Here is a 22,786-nt window from a genome sequence, read left to right on the forward strand (position 1 = left end):
TTTTTTAAAAAAAGGGTTTCTCTCTTACATGGAAAATAACAAAAACCGCTTTTTTGGTATAAAAAAATGGTTTTGGCTTTTACTCAGCGTAAACTCTAGGAAAACTACAGGAGCTATGAATTGGCAATTGAGGCTATTAAACCAAAGAATTTTTTTTTTATTATTTCAAAGTATCGCTATTACGCAAGAAACGAGAAGTTTAAAAAAAAAATGGCCAGGCGGGCACTTTTGGGAAGCACCACGAACGGCTGATGATTGGCCAGGCCAGCTGCGTACATGATTTGAATTGCACGCCCCAAGGGGATGGATGGAGTGGAAGGACTGAAAGGCAGAGGGTGCCGCCCACAAAGCAGTCAATGCGGGATGGGATGAATTTCCCACAACAAACTCCGCGGAGTGGATCCGGTGTGGATCCGCAGGTTTTAGGAAACTCCGCTAACATGCGCATCCAGATACTGCGGGGTGACACTGCTGAAGCCCCGGAGCAAACCGTGACCGCGGAGCAACATGTGCGAAATCGAGCAAAAGATCCGGAGGTAAATGGGATGCCACCCCGGAGTAAACGCTAATGCGAAAACGCCCTTACTGTGAGGGGAAAGTAGTGGGCAAGTGTCATCAAGTCATAAGTGATTTACAGCAACATTGCAGAGTTTTCAAGGCAAGAGACATTCAGAGGTGGTTTGCCATTGCCTGCCTCTGCATCACAACCCTGGTATTCCTTAGTGATCTTCCATCCAATCAGGGCTCACCCTGCTTAGCTTCCAAGATCAGGCTAGCACGGGCCATCCAGGTCAGGGTGAGGAAAAATACTGGGGGCTTATAGTGGGTTTATAATTGCAGATTTTTTCAGCAGTTGTTAATTTTAAAGCTATGTTTATGCTGCTTATGATTGTATTTTGTTTTGCTCTGTGAGCTGCCTCAAACAGGTTCTCTAGAGAGGAGGGATGTACACTGTGTAAATAAATAAACTGATATTAAAAGGAGGAGGAGCAAGACACCCAGGCAGCAGAGCATGCTGTAAACCTAACAGAAACCAGCCATCAATGATCAGTAAGCAGTTGTGCTAGGTGTTACTCTACAGAGGCAGGTGTACTTATTTTATGCTGCATTAAGAGCAAGGGTGGAAGTCTAGTAGGAGCTCCTTTGCATATTAGGCCACACACCCATGATGTAGCCAATCCTCCAAGAGCTTACAAAAAAAGAGCCTTGTAAGCTCTTGGAGGATTGGCTACATAAGGAGTGTGTGGCCTAATATGCAAAAGAGCTCTTGCTAGAATTCCACCCCTGATTAAGAGCATTCTCACTGCATTATGTAAGTGTCAGACACCCCCAGTGGTGGGCAGTGTTCCATCTAAGCTGAGTTAGTGTGCGCTAGCTCACCATTTTTTAGCCTTCGGCTCACATGTTTTTGTCTTAGCTCAGGAAGGATGGCTCCAGAGCAACCTAATGTATGCAGTAGCCAAATTGCTCGCTCACAATTTTAATGCCAGTAGCTCACAAAGTAGGATTTTAGGTCACAAGACTCCACAGCTTAGAGGGAGCACTGGTGGTGGGTTGGAGTCCTGAGTTGCAGTGTCCTGTTCCTTTTTTTCATAGCCCAGCCTTGGTTAAGCCTCAGTTGTTGTTGGTGGCAGGTGTTCTAGCTCACTTGGCCCTTTCTCAAACGATCCCTGAGCATCATGGGAGCTGGGTTCCCAGATGGTTTTGACAAAAACACTGAACACACTTGATTAAACATTGTCATTAGATACACATGATAAACAAAAATGCCCTGTCCCTTTATGTGTGGAAATGAATCACTGAAGCTTTAATGGCATGAAGGTAAATAAGCCTTTATCAAGGACATAAGAACATAAGAGAAGCCATGTTGGATCAGGCCAATGGCTCATCCAGTCCAACACTCTGTGTCACACCATGACCAAAAAAACCCAAGTGCCATCAAGAGGTTCACCACTGAGGCTAGAAGTCCTCCCACTGTGCCCCCCAAGCACCAAGAATACAGAGCATCACTGCCCCAGACAGAGAGTTTCAACAAGCTGTGGCTAATAGCCACCGATGGACCTCTACTCCATATGCTTATCCATTCCCCTCTTGAAGCTGTCTATGCTTGTAGCCGCCGCCACCTCCTCTGGCAGTGAATTCCACGTGTTAATCACCCTTTGGGTGAAGACTTCCTTTTATCCGTTCTAACCCAACAGCTCAGCAATTTCATTGAATGCCCACGAGTCCTTGTATTGTGAGAAAGGGAGAAAAGTAGTTCTTTCTACTAAAAGTAGTTCTTTCAAAACGTTGCATTTGGCAGCCCCAACCAGCATCTACCCAGGTCTAATCTGATGCACTAAGCGTCTATTTAATACATAGAAATACATACAAGCAAGAACCTGCAGAACTGGTAGAATGCGACCTGACATTTATGAAGCCAGACCTTTCTGCCTCTTATCTCAGATATGAAGGGTTTATGCCCAGCCCCTTGGAACTGCTTAAGTAGGTGAAGGAGACAATACCTCTCCAATGGAACTGTTCCCCCTTTCTGGAATCAAGCACTAACACAGGAATTGACAGGTACAGTTTACCCAAACTTGTCTTCAACGTGCTCTATGCACAAGAGAGAAACAGAATATGCAGAGAACTGGTGGCTAAGAAAAGCAAATAACTTCCTTACTAATACCCTGTGTTCTTTTTTCTTTTTTTAAATAATTTGCATGTGCTGTAAAACCAGATCTCAAGCAAGGCCTCCTGACATTTACGGGTGTTACAACTAGCCACAACTGAACTTGGAAACAGAAAATATCACTGTGGAGGAAAAACTTAATTTGAAAAAAAGAAAATAAGCATTTCCACATTCAGGGCTTTTTTTGTAGCAAGAACTCCTTTGCATATTAGGCCATACACTCCTGATGTAGCCAGTCCTCCTGGAGCTTACAGTAGGCTCTGTACTAAGAGCCCTATAAGCTTTTGGAGGATTGGCTATATCAGGGGTGTGTTGCCAGGGGAGGATTCAGACTTAAATACATGGTGAAAAGTTGTGTTTTGACAGCGTCTGTAAAGCAGAGAGGCTGAACTATGGGACTCCTAGAATAAGTGCACCAGTGACCCTCCCCCTACACACACACCTTACTGGATCTCAATGTTCAAAACAGACCCAAGTTCTAAAGCCTGGCAGGATAAATCCAGCCATTCATTGCCATTTTCCACAAAGTTAAAAATAAACTACATTTAACAGTGCTGAAATAAATTAAAGCCTAGGGGGAAATGTTACTTGGACCTCTGTGAGAGGAACTGTTCATGTCCATGTTTGGTGGCAAACATGAAAGGCTGCTGAGAAAAGGTCTAATGGAATTATGGGAGATGGAGCCCAACTAGCCAATAGGGTTGCCAAGTCCAATTCAAGAAATATCTGGGGACTTTGGGGGTGGAGCCAAGATCAAGGCTGTGACAAGCATAATTGAACTCCGAAGGGAGTTCTGGCCATCACATTTAAAGGGACAGCACACCTTTTCAATTCCTTCCTTCCATAGGAAATAATGAAGGATAGGGGCACCTTCTTTTGGGGCTCATAAAATTGGACCCCCTGGTCCAATCTTTTTGAAACTTGGGGGGTATTTTGGGGAGAGGCACTAGATGCTTTAAGGAAAATTTGGTGCCTCTACCCCAAAAAACAGCTCCCTCCCGAGCCTCAGATACCCGCAGATCAATTCTCCATGATTTTCTATGGGAATAAATCTCCATAGGTAATAAGAGCTCCCAGCAGACATTTCCCTCCCCTCCCCCCACTTTCTGACGACCCTGAAGCGGGGGGAGGGTCTCCAAACCGGGGAATCCCCTGACCCCACCTGGGGATTGGCAACCCTACTAGCCAATGTATGCTTGGATCAGAATGGCTTAAATTCCCACTGCAATGAGGGGGGCGGGAATGTTAGCCAACTACTCTAGTTTGCTCTGGAGAAAGAAAGGCAAGCAGCAGGGTTCCGACATAAGCACTGAAGGGAAACAGAAGTTTGTAGGGTACGCAAGAAGGGATGTAGGAAGATATCTTTTGTCAGGGGTTGTTTTGTAGAAAAATAGGTGGTGGAGCTCATTAGCATAACTCATTAGCATATGCTGCCCCCCTCTGTCAAAAGCAACCCAATGCAAGAAAGTACAGCTCTTCTCCAGGCTACAGAAATCAGTTCCCTTGGAGAAAAGGGATGTTTTGGAGATTGGACTCTATGCAATTGGACCGCACTGTCCTCCCTAGGCTCCATCCCCAAATCTCCAGGAGTTTCCAAACCTGGATCTGGCAACCCCCCCACCCCATCCCCAGCCAGTGGCCATCCTAGTGGGGCTTCACCCACTCTCCCTGCCCCACTGGTTGGTACCTACGCAAGATGTCTACGCGAGGCTGTCCCCCATTGGCTCGTCACTCAGTACATTACATCCTCTGAAGCAGATAAGTACAGGTGTGGGGCCAGCCTGTGAATCTCTATATCAAGGTATGACTCACCCCCACGAATGGTCTCGTGTACTTGGCCCAAAATCTGTGTAGAAGCCAAGTTCTTCTCCTAGCCACATGGTTAGATCGTTGTTCCCAATGAACGGTTTAGAGGCATCGCTCTCTATAATAGTAATGAAGTCCGCACCTGGAGAACAGAAAGGTGATAAAATGTTTGAAAAGTTATAAGCGGGTTAAGGAATCTTAACTGGGAGACAACTGGGAGTTTTGTTCTGATGAAACTGTTCTCCTTCCATCAAAAGATACAACATTAAGATTTATTATTGGTACTGCTGTCTCTTTGTTTGCCTGACAGACTCTTTGAGTAAGCAAAGGGGGGAAAAAAACTTTCCAGTTCCACCCATCCAACAGCAGTCAGACTAGTCTGCTTGAAGGATAATTCTTTAATAGGAAAACAGATGTTTTGGTGCACTCTATCCCCCTGTAGCTGATTTCCCCCAGAAAATTCCTAACCAGGTGGAAAGCCCAAACAATATCAATAAGAAGTTATTTAAAACAAAAAAATCAGCCAGGAGAACAGATTTTTGTCCTATTAAAAATGTCATTATCCTTTAAGTTAGGGGTGTCGAACTCATTTATGAGGGCCAGACCTGGCATAAATGAGATCTTGTCGGGCTGGGCCATGTTGGGCCGGGCCTTGTGTGTACCTATTTTAGATAGCAGAGATATAAACTTTATAAAGGACACAGACAAACACAAAAGATTTTTTTAAAAACTTAAAACATGCTTAAAACATTAGCACTCATTGGTCTTAAAGGTGCTTTCTTTGTATCTCCCAGCGGATCCAGGTAACTGGACAAAGGAAGCTTTGGCTCTTTCCTGCCTTCCCCAGGGGACTAGGAGGGGGAGGAGCCTCAGTCAATGGAGAAAATAGAGGTTTTGCTCTCTAGTTTCTGTGCGATTGGGCAAGCCTTGCAAAGTAAGCTGTTACATAGAAGGAAGCAAGAGAAAGGGAGAAGGAAGTAGAAAACAGCCAGTTGCTCAGGGGCCTCATTCGGCCCTTGGGCCAGATGATTGACACCCCTGCTTTAAGTAGACCAGCCTGCATTATGAAATGAGTTCAGCAGAATAATAATGTTCAGCATTTATATAGCACTAAGCACTCTTGAGTGCTTCACATACCTTCCCTTAGTAATATTTACAAGAGCCCTGTGACTTAAATCCATACAACAGACAATGATGAGAAATGGTTCCATAATTGATAAACAGTTGCTTATCTGAGGTCACCTGGCTGCAGGTAAGAGTTCTATTTTATTTTTGTATGATTTATACCCTGGTTTATCCTCAACGGAGACCTAGGACAGCTTACAACATCATTCTCCTCTGTTTCATCCTCACACCACCAACCTGGTTATGCTGAGAGAAACCAAGCAACAGGCCAAAGATCACCCAGCAGGGTCCATGGCACAGTGGGGATTTGAAGCTGGGTGTCCCAGATCCTAGCCCAGCTCTGTAACCATTACATGAGGCTGGCTCTCTGAACCATGAATGCATCACATCTTCACAGCCTTCACCACTTCTGTCATCATATTTCAGCTTCAGTCCCAAACCAAACCTGTTTCACTACTCCAGTATCACCTTACAGCATGTGATAATCGCTGACTGGCATAAGCAGCCTGACAAGTGGAGCACCCTGTTGGGCAATGACCACCACTGGTACATAAGAACAAAAGAGAAGCCATGTTGGATCAGGCCAATGGCCCATCCAGTCCAACACTCTGTGTCATACAGTAGCCAAAAAACCCAAGTGCCATCAGAAGGTCTACCAGTGGGGCTAGAAGCCCTCCCACTGTATCCCCCAAGCACAGAGCATCACTGCCCCAAACTGAGAGTTCCAACAATACACTGTGGCTAGTAGCCACTGGTGGACCTCTGCTCCATATGCTTATTTAATCCCCTCTTGAAGCTGTCTATGCTTGTAGCCACCACCACCTCCTGTGGCAGTGAATTCCACATGTTAATCACCCTTTGGGTGAAGAAGGACTTCTTTTATCAGTTCTAACCCAACTGCTCAGTAATTTCATCGAATGTCCACGAGTTCTCATATTGTGAGAAAGGGAGGGTACCTCTACCATCTGCGTTCCCCTCTTTTTCTGTAACTGGTGGAAAAGACCACTCTGCCTACAATAATAGTAATTATTGCATGGCATTGCATGTAATATAGCCAGGAGATCCTACGATTGTCTGGCAGCCTTAAGTTCTAGTTCTTTTAGTGTTACGCACCACTAGGTGGCTGGCAAGCTAGACTTATTTGGGAGGTGAGAAAGCTCTGAAAGAGTGGTAGCTGACCCAAGGCTATCGAGCTGACTTCATGCGGAGGAGTGGGGAATCAAACCCAGTTCTCCAGATTAGAATCCATCGCTCTTAACCACTACACCATGCTGCCTCTCCCCCCCGGAGATGTTCTGCCTACAGAAGGCAAGGAAGGCACGACAGGAAAAATGTTTCGTCGAAAGTACCTGTTTGATTCAGCAGAATAGCCGATCTTTCCAGATTAGACCAACCTTTGTTGTCATAGCCAAATCTGAATGGCCAAATCAAGGCTGAGAATTCTTTCTTTGGAGGCTACAGATAAATTTCAAAAGGAGAAAAATTGTACTGGTTTGGTCAAGGTATATGGCTAATATCACTGAATTCCCTCCCAGTAGCCAAAGAACACAAATCAGCAATCCTAAACAAGTCAACTCTGAATCCTATTATGGTCTATTCAATGAGGATTACTCACATCCAGGAAAGTGTTCTTAAGATTGCTCTGATAATCACTGTCAGGTGACAGAAGCTTGTAGAATTACTGAAAATATACTATTTGTCCAAAAGGAGAACAGGAAGGACATCATGACACAACATGAAAAGATGCTGGCAAGTCAACTTTAGGCTTAACCCAGTTGTAGCTGCTCTTTGGGCCAGACAGCCACATTCACAGTTACCACTGAACCAAAAAAAGCAATATTTACTTCCATCCTGGGTATGACGCCCCCACCTCAGGGAGGCAAACAGCTGACCCTTTCCTCTGGTGCTGGCTGTTCCAAGGTGGGAACCAATCACAAGCCCCCGCTGAGCAAGGGCCTTGCTCACTTTCCTTAAACAAATGGAAGGTGCCCAATTGATGCTCAGAAAAACCGCAGGTGGTATGGCAAAGAACCACTGAGCATCACTGGCTTTACCCCTTTCTTCCTCAATGATAATTTAGCCCAAGTACACTAACTGCATCTGCACATATTTAGCCATTTGTATGCTTCAGGGGACAGGGAAGGACATGTCTGTTTTGCTGATGTCGATTCCTCGATGGTGCTGTATAAATAGCTAAAAATAATGTAAATTAGAGTTTAAAAACAACTGTTTCTAAAAATCATGACCTAATGTAACCCTAGAAAAATAATTATGTTGTCCATTATTTCCATCAGTTATATTTCTGTCCAATATGGAGTGTTGTTGTTTAAGGGCTGATTCACACATGCCTATCACTTCATGGACTGCAGCCAAATGTGTGAACTGGCTCCACTGAAAAGCACAGGATGTTGGCACCCTGTAGAGCTTTGAATTTTGTCTACTGTATATAGCAGGGGTGGCCAACGGTAGCTTTTTGCCTACAACTCCCATCAGCCCCAGCCATTGGCCATGCTGGCTGGGGCTGATGGGAATTGTAGGCAAAAAAAAACATCTGGAGAGCTACCATTGGCCACCCTTGGTATTTAGTATATCTTCCTGAACCAGATAGCCCAGGCTAGCCTGATCTTGTCAGTTTTTGGAAGCTAAGCAGGGTCAGTCCTGGTCACTATTTGGATGGGAAACCTCCAAGGAATACCAGAGTCACTACACAGAGGCAGGCAATGGCAAACCACCTCTGAATGTCTCTTGCCTTGAAAACTCTATAGGGTCACCCAGGGATGGAATTCTAGCAGGAGCTCCTTTGCATATTAGGTCACACACTCTTGATGTAGCCAATCCTTCTAGAGCTCACAAGGCTCTTTTTGTAAGCTCATGGAGGATTGGCTACATCAGGGGTGTGTGGCCTAATATGCAAAGGAGCTTCTGTTAGAATTCCACCCCTGGGGTCACCAAATCTATGCACGGCATACTGAATACTGTGTGTAGTTCTATTCATCCTGAAATATTTTTTTTTCTGCACTAGTGGGTGCATATGAAGATGTATTATTAAAGATGTGATATATTTTAAAAGAAGCGTATTACTCACCCCATGGCCCAGTTTTTTCTCATAAGCTTTATATCGCAGACCTAATCCAAGTAAGCCAACACCAACAAACAGCCACAAAACTAGAAACAGAATATTTACAGCATATATTAATATTAAGGAAACACAAAGAGAAGATTATTTCTTGGGTGTCTACAATATAAAGCCTTAACAGTGTCGTAGTAAAAAATGCAGACTTCAGCTCAGCAGGAACAGTGGCAGATTTACGTAAGCAGAACTTTTGAAATACCATGAAATGGCAGATTTCTGCAGTGTTCCTTTCTGTTTCTCTCAGTCTAACTTTAATCAATGGATCACTCTCTATATCAGGGGTGGCCAAACTGCAGCTCGGGAGCCGCATGTGGCTCTTTCACACAAATTGTGTGTCTCTTGAAGCATTTATCTTATTAAATCCCTTCTCTAAGCCAGCCAGTGGCCTGGAGAATGCATTTAAAGTTGCTTTCTTTCCACCTCTCCCTCCCTCCATCTATCTTCCTTCTGGCTCTCAAGCATCTAATGTTCCTGTCTTGCGGCTCTCAAACATCTGACGGTAATTCTGTGTGGCTCTTACATTAAGCAAGTTTGGCCACCTCTGCTCTATATCTTGTGCAAGTTCTCTTGGGCTGCCTTATATTGCCACCTATTTTTCTGAAAATGTGCTACATCTAACTAATTCTAAATCTTCTTGCTTTCTTCCTTAAGTCAACTTACAGTACAATCCTAAACAGATTTACATCCTTCTAAGTTCATCAAAGTCAGCAGGCTTTTAAGGATATAACTCTGCTTAGAACTGCATGCTTTGGTGAGGGAAGTATGACTTTTAAAGAGAGGTTATAATAATAATGGAATAAGTGTAGGAATGGGATTTTTCTCCACACATGAAAAATGCGTCACAGCATACAAACATCCACTGATGTCTATTCTCTTGGGGAGGGACGGTGGCTCAGTGGTAGAGCATCTGCTTGGGAAGTAGAAGGTCCCAGGTTCAATCCCCGGCATCTCCAAAAAAGGGTCCAGCCAAATAGGTGTGAAAAACCTCAGCTTGAGACCCTGGAGAGCCGCTGCCAGTCTGAGAAGACAATACTGACTTTGATGGACCAAGTGTCTGATTCAGTATAAGGCAGCTTCATATGTTCATATATGTTCTTTCCAAACAACATTATTGGGTTGTGCACCCATCTCTTCATCTGCCAGGTAGTCCCCAGACCTCACAGGCTCTTTGACATACTCATAGCCCTAAGTTGGGAAAGGTAGGGTTGCCAGCTCTGGGTTGGGAAATACCTGGAGATATGAGGGGTGGAGCCTGAGGAGGACTGGGTTTGGGGAGGGGAGAGACTTTAATGGGATATAATGCCACAGGGTCCAACTTCCAAAGTGGCCATTTTCTCCAGATGAAGTGATCTCCAGGTGAAGTTACCTGGACATCAGTTGTAATACCAGGAGACATCCAGAAGACTGGCAACCCTCCTCATGCAAGTCCTACTCCTATGCAGACGGAAGCTGGTATTGGCTTAACATTCTTGGCCAACTCCCTCTTCCATTATGAAGCAGACACAACCAGGACACCCCGGCCACAAAGACAGGCAAGTCCTCTCATGCAGGGTGAAAAGCTAGGCCACTTACTGGTTCTGCTGTGCCCTACAGCCCTCCCCTCAGTTGCTGTGGAAGAGCTGTGGAGGGGGGTGTGTGTCTCCTTTGGGCTTGTCACTCATTGCCTTAATGGCAGACAGGCGTTCCCTTCTGACCTGGCCACAAATCAGCAGAGAGGCAGGTACAGCTTTCTTGTTGACATCAGGGCTCAACCACCACTGTTGGTGGTTGAGAGACAGTTTGGTGTAGTGGTTAAGTGTGCAGACTCTTATCTGGGAGAACTGGGTTTGATTCCCCACTCCTCCACTTGCACCTGCTAGGATGGCCTTGGGTCAGCCATAGCCCTGGCAGAGGTTGTCCTTGAAAGGGCAGCTGCTGTGAGAGCCCTCTCCAGCCCCACCCACCTCACAGGGTGTCTGTTGTGGGGGAAGAAGGTAAAGGAGATTGTGAGCCGCTCTGAGACTCTTCGGAGTGGAGGGCGTGATATAAATCCAGTATCTTCTTCTTCTACTGTAGCCTGCCAGCTTGTCTTCAGACAGCCCTCCCCCACCCATCCAGAAGCTGGACTGCCCGTGGAAGCTGAAGGCTACTTCACCACCTGACAACCAGATGCATTTTAATTTAAGAGATAGTAGTTGTAATTCAAGCATTAAGGAAGAAGAAGAAGAAGACTGCAGATTTATATCCCACCCTTCTCTCTGAATCAGAGACTCAAGCAGCTTACAATCTCCTATATCTTCTCCCCCCACAACAGACACCCTGTGAAGTGGGTGGGGCTGAGAAGGCTCTCACAGCAGCTGAGGACAACTCCTGCGATAGCTATGGCTAACCCAAGGTCATTCCAGCAGCTGTAAGTGGAGAAGTGGGGAATCAAACCCGGTTCTCCCAGATAAGAGTCCGCACACTTAACCACTACACCAAACTGGTAGTGTGTACCTGAGGAGCTTCAAGAGCATAAGCTGAGGCCTGAAATTATATTTATGGGTAAAACATCAGGTTGAATTAAGCCCATGCAAATGAAGGCTCTGAGCGCCTTCTTTTCCAGTTGGTGTGTTTGTATTCTGGGGAGGGTGTGTTTTGGGTTGGGGTTTGTGTATATAGTCACGGCTTGCCACATGTGTTGTAAGCTAGTGCTCAATAAAGGAGCTATGCTAAAATCACTCTGGCGTCTTGAACCCACTACTTAACAAGCATCCAGAATTTCATCTTAACCTTACATATTCACATTTTTAAATGGGAAGATTTTAAGAATGAAGAAGAAGACAACTGTATATTTATACCCCACCCTTCTCTCTGAATCAGAGACTCAGAGCAGACTCAGAACATAAGAGAAGCCATGTTGGATCAGACCAATAGCCCATCCAGTCCAACACTCTGTCACACAGTGGCCAATATATGCATGTGTGTGTATATATACATATATATATACACAGACACACACACACACACATATATATATATATACACACTGCGCTAATAGCCACTGAGGGACCTCTGCTCCATATTTTTATCCAATCCCCTCTTAAAGCTGGCTATGCTTGTAGCCGCCACCACCTTCTGTGGCAGTGAATTCCACGTGCTAATCACCATTTGGGTGGAGAAGTACTTCCTTTTATCCATTTTAACCTGACTGTTCAGCAATTTCATTGAATGCCCATGAGTTCTTGTATTGTGAGAAAGGGAGAAAAGTACTTCTTTCTCTACTTTCTCCATGCCATGCATAATCTTGTAAACCTCTATCATGTCACCCTGCAGTCGATGTTTCTCCAAGCTAAAGCGCCCCAAGCGTTTTAACCTTTCTTCATAAGGAAAGTGTTCCAAACCTTTAATCATTCTAGTTGCCCTTTTCTGCACTTTTTCCAAAGTATAATATTTTTTTTGATGTGCGGTGACCAGAATTGCATACAGTATTCCAAATGAGACCGCACCATCGATTTATACAGGGACATTATGATACTGGCTGATTTGTTTTCAGTTCCCTTCCTAATAATTCCTAGCATGGCGTTGGCCTTTTTTATTGCCATCGCACACTGTCTTGACATTTTCAGTTAATTATCTACCACGACCCCAAGCTCTCTCTCTTCATCAGTCTCTGCCAGTTCACAACCCATCAACTTGTATTTGTAGCTGGGATTCTTGACCCCAATGTGCATTACTTTGCACTTGGCCACATTGAACCTCATCTGCCACGTTGATGCCCACTCACCCAGCCTCAGCAGATCCCTTTGGAGTGCCTCACAATCCTCTCTGGTTCTCACCACTCTGAACAATTTAGTGTCATCTGCAAACCTAGCCACTTCACTGCTTACTCCCAACCCCAGTCTCCTATATCTTCTCCCCTCATAACAGACCTGTGAGGTGGGTGGGGTTGAGATCTCTCTCCCAGAAGCTGCCCTTTCAAGGACAACTCCTGAGAGAGCTATGGCTGACCCAATGCCCTTCCAGCAGCTGCAGGTGGAGGAGTGCGGAATCAAACCTGGTTCTTCCAGATAAGAGTCCGCACACCTAACCACTGCACCAAACTGTCTCTGGTATTGGCTTTTTGAAATTTTTAAACAATTTGTTTTTAGGAATAAAGCAAGTTATACTTACATAATTTGATGTATTTGTCACTTTGTTTGACGAGGGACTTCTGACTGCTTTTTATCCCATACAGACAATGAAGCTCTTTCTTACCATCAACTAACACTTCTATGACAATAAGTAGCATGATGATTCCTATAACAAAAAATGGCATTTTTAAAATATTTGATATTAAGAAAACACTTGAGCAAACATAACCAAACCTCAAGTTCATTTGTCCCAAAACACTGTGAATCTAATCAGAACACAAATGAAGATTGCAACTTGGAGTGGTGCAAAGTGAATCCTGGTTCAGAGATGATGCATTCAAAAGAAATGTAAGGAAAAGGACAAATTGGGTAGGCTGAAAAGGCAATTTCATGCAAAGGGAGATCAAAGAAGCCTGCATAGCCCTCATGATTGGGAAGTTTCCCATTTTATCTTTTCTTTATCTTTAAGACAACATTTATAACTAAATTAGTTTGATTAACTTGCTATCCAGGCATGCTTTCCAATTCCTCCATTAACCTTTCTGTAATGTTCCACAGTAGCTGAGAAATTAATTTTCTTTGACATCTCAATAGATTATGTGTTACGTGTTTTCGTTGCCAGATTAATTTAATTTGCTATACTACAATATCATGAATTTACCCAGAGATGTTTCCTGTCTTCTCTAAGTTTCTACAGCTCCTCTAAGCTTCTCCACTATGTTGCTGGAGAACACATTTTGTAGAATGCCTTTGGTTTTTTTTTTATTAAACTATTATGATTTTCCTTTCTTAGTCCAGAATCAATTTAAAAGGTGAACACTAGGTATCTATCACTTCTTAAAAGTGTTTGGGGATGTTTGACAAAAAGTAAGATTCCAAAGCCATCTATTACTTATTTGAATCTATTCCATAAGGACCTGATCACCAAATATTTCAATGTTCTGTTCTAAAATTTTAACCAGTATGTCACAGGTTTGTCTCCCTCCTCTGCATCCCTTTAAATTAATACAAAAGGCTGAGTCTGGAATTCAGTTGAACATGTGTAGGGTTTGAATCGAATGACCTTTGGACTTTTACATTTCTTGAAGGACCATAACTATGATTGCAATGCATTGTTTTTTACAGCCTTACTTTTATGAAAAGGGTGTTTCCCTATATAAGATGCCATAACAGAAAGACAGTACGGTAGATGCGAGAAGAGAACAGGAAGGAACAGCCACACCTGCAAGAAACCAGAAGAAACAAGAAATTTGCCACTAGCTAAAAGTTATAAAGAATGGAAATACAAGATCTACACACAGCCAGGAATCTTCTTGTGTGAGCTGAGCACTCCTCCACATGCATGGTGTGAATGCGCAGAATGTTTTCCTCAGGGGTGGAATTCTAGCTGGAGCTCCTTTGCATAGTAGGCCACACACCCCTGATGTAGCCAATCCTCCAAAAGCTTACAAAAAAGAGCTTTGTAAGCTCTTGGAGGATTGGCTGCATCAGGGGTGTGTGGCCTAAAATGCAAAGGAGCTCCTGCTAGAATTCCACCCCTGGTTTTCCTTCTTGCTTTTGCAGAGCATTGGATACTGTTTCAGAGGATACCCCAAACTTCAGGAGATTTTGAAGAGAGGGAAGGTCATTAATAGCATAGTGAGATGGAAAACCTCTTGTGAACACAAGCTCTTTGGAACCCAGCCATGGTCCTGTGATAAGAGTTTTGGTTCATTGTTTTTATCTTCCATCTCCACAGTCAATTGAATCCAACTTATTTTACTGGATATTCAGGTGAAATTCAAGCTAGGGCCACCCTTGCATTGCTTCTTGAAGCTCTACTGATTTTAAGGTTTCAGTAAATTATTATTCTATAGTTAAGGAGTCAGTAAATTATTTACATTGGACAACTAACACTGGGAGGTGGGTAGGGGTTTTAGCAATCAAGAGTTTCTATAAAGAGTGGTTTGAATACAGGCCAGAATTCCACCCATTTATATAAATTAATATATTCAAGTAATTCAGCAGCTTTTCTCCTCTCTTTTAGCAAAGATGTTCACTCAAATTAAAGCCATCCAAGGGGGTTGATTCATATAAAAGAACTATATGTTCTCCTTTATTTTTTATCCCCTTCCTAATGCTCTCTGACATCTCCTCAGTAGTTGATCGTATCTAAAGCTGCTATACGATGGTTAGATTTGCAATCCTAGTGCCTGTTAATCCCCAAAATCCACTTATACACATACAGGAGTCTAGTGGTCATCCCTTTATTCTGTGGCTCTATTTTTAAATTTCTGTATACCTGACAACACTAGGGTTGCCAAGCCCAACTTAAGAAATATCTGGGGACTTTGGGGGTGGAGCCAGGAGTCAGGGTGTGTCAAGCATAATTGAACACCAAAGGGAGTTCTGGCCATCACATTTAAAGGGACCGCACACCTTTTTAAATGCCTTCCTTTCATAGGAAATAATGAAGGATAGGGGCACCTTCTTTTGGAGCACACAGAATTGGACCCCCTGGTCCAAACATTTTGAAACTTGGGGATATTTTGGGGAGCAGCACTGGATACTATACTGAAAATTTGGTGCCTCTACCTAAAAAAAAAGCCCCCCCCCCAGAGCCCGGTACCCGCAGATCAGTTCTCCATTATTTCCTATGGGAATAAGTCTGCATAGGGAATAATAGAGTTCCCAGCAGACATTTCCCTCCCCCCATCATGCTTTCTGATGACCCTGAAGCGGGGGGAGGGCCTCCAAACTGGGGGATCCCCTGCCCCCAACTGGGGATTGGCAACCCTAAACAACACAGAAAGCATCTAAATTTCTATGCCCTTTTAAACAACGGATATCAACGAAATGGAGAAAGCAAACAGGAAAAGATCATGAAACTCTTGTAAGTTATATTTTAAAGTTGATAAGAGTTCAAATGAAGAAAATTTGACAGCTTCTCTTGGGTAAGAAAAACAAACATACCTAAAAGAACATCAGACCTTTCTCGAGCGTAAGTTCCACCAGGTACAAATTTATAAGCTGTACACCACACACAGAAGAACAGTTCCAGCACGTATACAAGCATTGCTGTAGTCGTTACTTTTACAGGATGTAAGCAACTAACAAAGCTTCCAGTTATGCGAGGCCACGTCCACATAGTAAAGACGGCCAAGACATCACCAGCAAGAGCTGCCCCCCATGTTGGTAAACTCAATAGACCGGCTGCTCCGGCTGCACCTATAAAGAGACAAAAGAACAATGGCGAATTGTAGAACATCAGTCTAAGAGTTGTAGTAAAACTGCAATAAAATTGGAAAACCAGTGCAACAAAAAGTTTTCTGCATTCCACTCCCCCCAGCATGTTGAGGCTAAAGTAGGTCTCTTTCAAGTCCCTGCTCTGCCACAATGACCTAGGGCCAGTTACTACCTTTCAGTCTAAGCCACTTCGCAGGGCTGTTTTATTTATTCAAAATGCTTCAATGCCACCTTCCATCCAGGGTCCCAAGACACCAAAAACCAGGGCTTTTTTTGAGCAGGAACACACAGGAATGCACTTCCGGCTGGCTTGGCATCAGGGGTGTGGCCTAATATGCAAATGAGTTCTTGTTGGGCTTTTGAAACAATTGTTACATCAGAGAGTGTGGCCTAATATGCAAACGAATTCCTGCTGGGCTTTTTCTACAAAAATGCCCTGATCAAAACAGAAATATATATGTAAAACAAGGGAAAATAGCTAAACAAAACAAGAACATTGATGGGCAGAGGAGTCAATGAGCATCGGACAGGGAACACCATTGAAACAGAAGGCCCTTTCTCAGGATGTTATCTGTCTAACTTCAGCAGAGCCCCTGAATATAACCACAGTGGCCGGGCGTGTTATAAAGTAGAATAAAAAGTGTCACAGTTAGGGCACATCATTGAAGAATATCTGGACCCTCTATTGTGCACCTGCATGGCATAGGGCCACCAATGAGAAGACCTTTCAATATCCACACATCCCTATTTAATTCTATGGGAGCTTGTTCTAAAATTGGCTTCTTTAGCTATGGAATTTGCCTCCGACTAACATACATGTGTTCAGTCTCTCAAGGACCCAAGTTTGCTACTGGATCCAGGTGCTATTGGATCCCTTACTCTTTCCTGCTGCTAAGAATTAGGTGAGATCGGCAAGTCTTTTAAGAGGCTCGAGGATTTACAGCAAAATGAAGTGGGCACCACATTTATTCTCACCTATAAGGCACCAACCACAAAGAGCAAAGGTAGACCAAGACCAAAAGGAAAACATCAGTCCGTGAGCTAGCCCCAAGAGAACTGCACCCCTGTACATTGAAAGAAAAGAAAGCAGAGAAAATTAGCACATTTTTGTACTGAATAGCTAAAAAAAAAGTCCCCAGGCAAACACCAAGTTCCACTCCACTGTTTTTCTTCCAGAGAGTGAGGAATGTGAGGGTGGGGAGCAGGTAAGAAAGGGAAGCTCTAAGGCAGCGGTCCCCAACCTTTTCGGCACCAGGGACTGGTTTTGTGGAACACAATTTTTCCACGGACTGGGGGAGGGGGGGGGCTACAATGGTTTCAGGATGATACAATTGTGCACTTTATTTCTATTAGTTTGGTGTGGTGGTTAAGTGTGCAGACTCTTATTTGGGAGAACTGGGTTTGATTCCCCACTCCTCCACTTGCAGCTGATGGAATGGCCTTGGGTCAGCCATAGCTCTCACAGAGTTGTCCTTGAAAGGGCAGCTGCTGTGAGAGCCCTCTCAACACCACCCATCTCACAGAGTGTCTGTTGTGGGGGAAGAAGATACAGAAGATTGTAAGCCACTCTGAGTCTCTGATTCAGAAAGAAGGGCGGGGTATAAATCTGCAATTCTTCTTCTTGTTGTTATTATTACTACATTGTAATATATCAGGGGTGGGAAACCTTTTTTCTGCCAAGGGTCATATGGATATTTTCGCACCCCAGGTGCCTCTCGCGGTCCCCAGGTGTGGCTGTCCCCCCCCCTTGACAGGTCTGCCCCTTTTGGGCCTCTGCAAATGCCCCCCTGAGGTCTCAGAATTAGGGGTGGGAGCCAGGTTACAGCACCTCAAGCCCCCTTTCCCCTCTGGCTGTGTGTGGGCTCCTTTCTCTCTTTCAGGAGGCAGCCCCTCACCTTACTAGTCAGCTTCCTCCCTGACCTCGTGCCTCCCTCCCTTTTATGCCTCTGCAGATCCCTCCCCACTCCCTGGGTCCCACCCCCCTCTGGCTCCACCCCCGTTCAAAAGCCTGGACGCCGAGGGGAGGCGTTCTGGGGCTTGGTCTCTTGGAAGCGTCTGGGTCGGCCAGAGCCGTTGTGGAGTGTCGGGGCGCAGTGGCGCCAGCCGCCACGGCTCGGCTTGCCGGCCCCTCCCTCTTCTGCTGCTGGGCTCCGTCTCCGCCTCCCGGCCCCAGCTACCTCTGATGCTCCATGTTGGCAAGGCTCCTCGTGCCTGTGGACAAGCGTGCTGGCTGGGGGGTGCTCCTGGGGGCGTCACTGGGGCGTCGGCGTCCCAGGTAGGTGGTGGGGTGGTTGTAGGGGCTTGCGGTGCGGGAGCTCTCCGGGTGTCGGCCGGGGGGGGGAATTGCTGGTGAGTATGGGTGGGCCTCCCCGCGCAGTCCCAGCCCGGGCTGGGCAGAACAGATATTTATAACATCATTTGCGGGTCATTAAAAAATTATCAACTTTAAAAAACAGTGCTCCGCCAAGGGAGAACAATTCAGGCCAGCAAAATTAATACAAATAATTGTTTTTCTATTTGAAGTCATGAGGGGGGAGCCTATTCTGGCGCACGCGTGGCCCTAGGCAAATGCATAGGTCCAGGGCTATTTTGAAGAAAAAACACAGCAGGAACTCAGTAGCATATTAGGTCACACACTCATTAGCATATTAGGCCACACCATCTGGGATAATCAAGTACAAACTGAACTGTGGTAGTAACTTTTCCAGGCCCTGCAGCAGGGAGGCTGCCGGACAGTACATCTGGGCTCTGTGATCCCTGCCTGGCCCTGGGGAGGCTGCTGCACAGCGCAGCTGGACCCCACAATCCTTGCTGGCCAGCCAGGCCCCAGAGAGGCCCCAGTAGGGCTGCCAAGTCCAATTAAAGAAAAATCTGGGGACTTTGGGGGTGGAGCCAGGAGACTTTGGGGGTGGAGCCAGGAGACATTGGGGGTGGAGCCAAGAACAAGGATGTGACAAGCATAATTGAACTCCAAGGGAGTTCTTGCCATCACATTTAAAGAGACAGCACACCTTTTAAAATGCCTTTCTTCCATAGGAAATAATTAAGGATAGGGGCACCATATTTTGGGGCTCATAGAATTGGACCCTCTGGTCCAATCGTTTTGAAACTTGGGGGGTATTTTGGGGAGAGGCACTAGATGCTATACTAAAAATTTGGTGCCTCTACCTCAAAAAATAGCCCCCCCAGAGCCCCCAATACCCACGGATCAATTTCCTATTATTACCTATGGGAATCGTTCTCCATAGGGAATAATAGAGTGCCTAGTAGACATTTCCCTCCCCCCCACGCTTTCTAAAGGGGGGGAGGGCCTCCAAACTAGGGAATCCCCTGCCCCCTCCCTCTCACACACGGAGGGTCCGTTCTCAGAAGCCCTTTCTGCTTCTTGCTTCCTGCCCAGCCTTAAAGGGGCAGACATTTTGCAAACAGCTCAGGAGCTCTACAACATGAAGCCTAAAGGTATGTTCTCCCCCCCCTCCACCCCCACCCCCGCTTCCAGAGTTTTGAAGAGCGGGAGATGAGGCTGCGAACCCAGAAGTCTCCCGCCAGAGCGGGAGGTTTGGGAAGCCTAGGCCCCAGAGAGGCTGACCTCGAGGGCTGCATACGGCCCTTGGGACAGAGGTTCCCCACCCCGGTAATATATAATGAAATAATGATACAACTCACGGCCTGGTTGCTAACAGGCCACGGACTGGTACCGGTCTATGGCCTGGGGGTTGGGGACCCCTGCTCTAAAATGATTGCCTTCTGGACTGAAGAATGTCCTCCAGTCTCCCACACTGACCTTTCCTGCAAAGTCTTTAAACCTCAACTGTCTACAGGTGATAGAGATTTATAAAATTATGTATGAGGTGGAGATAGAAGAAGGGGAGAGATTGAATTTATACACCTCCCTTCACTTGGAGCCTCAAACCTGTTTACAATCTCCTTTCCCCTCCCCACAGCAGTTTACTATCTCCTTCCCTGTGAGGTAGGTGGGCTGAAAATCCTCTGAGAGAACTGCTCTTGAAAGAACAGCTGTTTCAAGAACTGTGACTGACCCAAGGTCACTCAGCCAGTGCATGTAGAGGAGTGTAGAGTCAAACCCAGACCTCCCAGATTAAGAGTCCACAACCACTACATCAAACCAGCTCTCCAGGGATGTCAGTCCCCAGGTCTGTGTGGGGGGTCCCCTGCTTTTTGGGGCTTCCGCCCACCAGCTGGCCAGTAGGGAAAACCCCACCCCTAAACAGTAAAATCACATGACATTCTTAACATGATGACATCACTTCTGCTGGGGATGTCACACGGGAACACTCTGATTTTTCAGCAAACTCTAAGGCTTTGAAGTCAAAAAACCCGCAGAGTTTTGCCCAAAAAACAGAGGCCTACTTCTGACATGATGACATAACTTCCAGGTGATGTCATCACATCAGAGACATCATGTGTGATGTCCCACCCACCCTCACAACACCCCCCAATCGCCCTGCTGCGACAATGAGGTGACCCGGCAACCTTTGGTGGAGAAAACTGACAAAGATAAATTTTTATCCTTCTCCCAAAATATTAGAACACAAGGGCATCAAATAAAGCCGATGGGCAGTGGATTTAGGATGGACAAAAGGAAATACTGCTTTACATAGTAAACCTCTTAATATCAGATCCAGGAGACAACATCAGGGGAATGCCTCAGCCTCTATGCCTTGTTGTTTGACATCCAGAGGAACTGCATGAGACAGGAGACTGGAGTAGATGGACCACTGGTCTGATTCAGCAGGGCTCTTCTTATGTCACACTAAAACATGCTTTCCCCCCAAAGTCGACCCCAAATCCTAACTAAAAGTCAAATAAAAACCTCACTAAGCAAACACTGTTATCCAGAACCACAAAATCCCTGTATGAAGGGAAAAAATTCTTAACCCTGAGGTTTCTTAAACTGACTCTTTCCCATCCAGTAGAGTTCCTTGGGCTCTGATTGGATGACAATCACTTGGATTTCCATAAGACTTAAATAAAAAGGATTGTTTCAGAGCCCTGAATGAGTAGCAGGGCTTTTGAGTATGATTGCCACAGGAAGCAAATGCAGTAGGAAGTGGAAATGCACTTGGACAATCAGGATTATATGATTAGATAAATCTGGTATGCCATTAAAAGTTACTGGAACTGAATTAGATAAATCTATAGCCAAGAGTTTCCTATCTATTTGGAGTTTATTATATCGTACTAGAAAAGTGCTCAATATTATAACAGGAGACAGGAGTGAAAAAGTGCTCCCAAATGTGTTCCAGGTTGCAATCCGTTTATACTGTCGCAAAGAACTGAGTAGAATTAATTGATAATTGCAGCCCAAACTGCAGGGCCTCATTGTTTAATTCTTTGAGCTCCGTATTGGGTCTCATTTTTGGCCAGGATATGATAACAGGTAAGAAAAATTATGTTTAATAGTCCCCTGCCTTTAAGTGATCAGTAAGCAGAAACATGGAAAAATACTTAAATGATTGAAACTTGTTAAAAATATCGATATTTAAAACATTCTTTTTCCTATAAGAAAATAACTATTTTGGCTCCATTATTTGGCTCTAGAGAGGCTAAGCATTGCTATTTTCATCATTATTCGGACTGTTTGTTACTGATGGGGGCCAGTGGGTTATGTAACATCACAACATATGGTATGTAAAGTGCTGATTAGATTCTGAGCTCAACGCTGTAACTGATTTTATTATGATTTTAGCTGGTTTTGATTGTTTGTTTTATTATTGCATATTTGATGTACTCCATCCTGAACCCCCATGGGGGAATGGGCGGAATATAAATAAAATAATAATAATAATAATAGTAATAATAATTATAAGAAGAAGAAGAAGTTTGTTTCTATTTGCACATGAGACATTTTCAGTTATCCCTTCCCAGTGGCAGCCCCCACCCCAAAGTCTCTTAAAGGAAGGACCATCATATACCGAGCAGGACTCCACAAACTGCAAAAAGGTGCTGCCAGAATTGATTCTACATACACCAAGCAAAAGTGTCCCTAGGTCCAAGCCAAATATTTTTAGGTCATACATAGCAGACTTTCCAGTTTATTGCATCACTCAGTATTTCGCATCACAAATATTGTGGCTTGATCTATATTCAATGCTGCCAAGATAAAGGATGAGCAAGCCTATAAAAAGAAAAGACAGAGCAAAAGCAATGGAGAGAAACTGGAATAACCTGCTGAAGTGAAGCATTTAGCATTGCGATTCTAAACAGTGTTGCACCTTTCTACACTCTGATTTGAATGGACGCTGAAGAGTGCAACTCTGCTTAAGACTGTACTGTCACTCATTGTTCAATGGCTTAGGTTTTGGAAGTCGACCAAAACTTTAAATAGACAAAAGTTGTTGCACTCAAAGTATGCACAGAATTTATTGTGACCAGAACATTTTTTAAGCTCATTGTGTCAGACAAGTAGGTTCTGCCTCTTCCTAAGAGCAGCCAGTGGGAACTGACGGAATCATGCAGGGTGACAATTGGAAAACAGCAGTTAAGAACAGCAGCTGGAAGTTTGCAGCTGAGGAATTGTGGGTAGGAAGAAGGATATCTAACTGAGTGAAACTGTGCAGAAAAGCTGCTTAGAGTAGGCTGAAAATAGTCAAACAAATGGTACCATTTTATGTTCTGAGCCATTGCCTACCAGCTATGTGTGGCTCTGCTCAGTGTGCCGGATTCCTTATCTGATGAAGTGTGCTTAGAGCACACGAAAGCTTACGTTCTGAA

The 22,786-nt window shown here is 44.7% G+C and overlaps 1 protein-coding gene across 1 annotated transcript in view; it reads right to left on the reverse strand.

Annotated features, from left to right (window-relative positions):
• CWH43 (cell wall biogenesis 43 C-terminal homolog) overlaps positions 1-22,786 on the reverse strand; it is a 39,172-nt gene that overhangs the window by 8,414 nt on the left and 7,972 nt on the right. The window contains exons 6-11 of the mRNA XM_060247357.1: positions 17,027-17,115; positions 15,779-16,033; positions 12,867-12,992; positions 8,688-8,767; positions 6,952-7,057; positions 4,484-4,619 (exon numbers count right to left, since the gene is read on the reverse strand). Of these exons, the coding sequence (XP_060103340.1) occupies positions 4,484-4,619; positions 6,952-7,057; positions 8,688-8,767; positions 12,867-12,992; positions 15,779-16,033; positions 17,027-17,115 (792 nt within the window). The remainder of the gene's footprint in view (positions 1-4,483; positions 4,620-6,951; positions 7,058-8,687; positions 8,768-12,866; positions 12,993-15,778; positions 16,034-17,026; positions 17,116-22,786) is intronic.

The sequence above is a fragment of the Heteronotia binoei genome, chromosome 9 (genome assembly GCF_032191835.1).
Source record: "Heteronotia binoei isolate CCM8104 ecotype False Entrance Well chromosome 9, APGP_CSIRO_Hbin_v1, whole genome shotgun sequence".
Classification (NCBI taxonomy): Eukaryota; Metazoa; Chordata; class Lepidosauria; order Squamata; family Gekkonidae; genus Heteronotia; species Heteronotia binoei.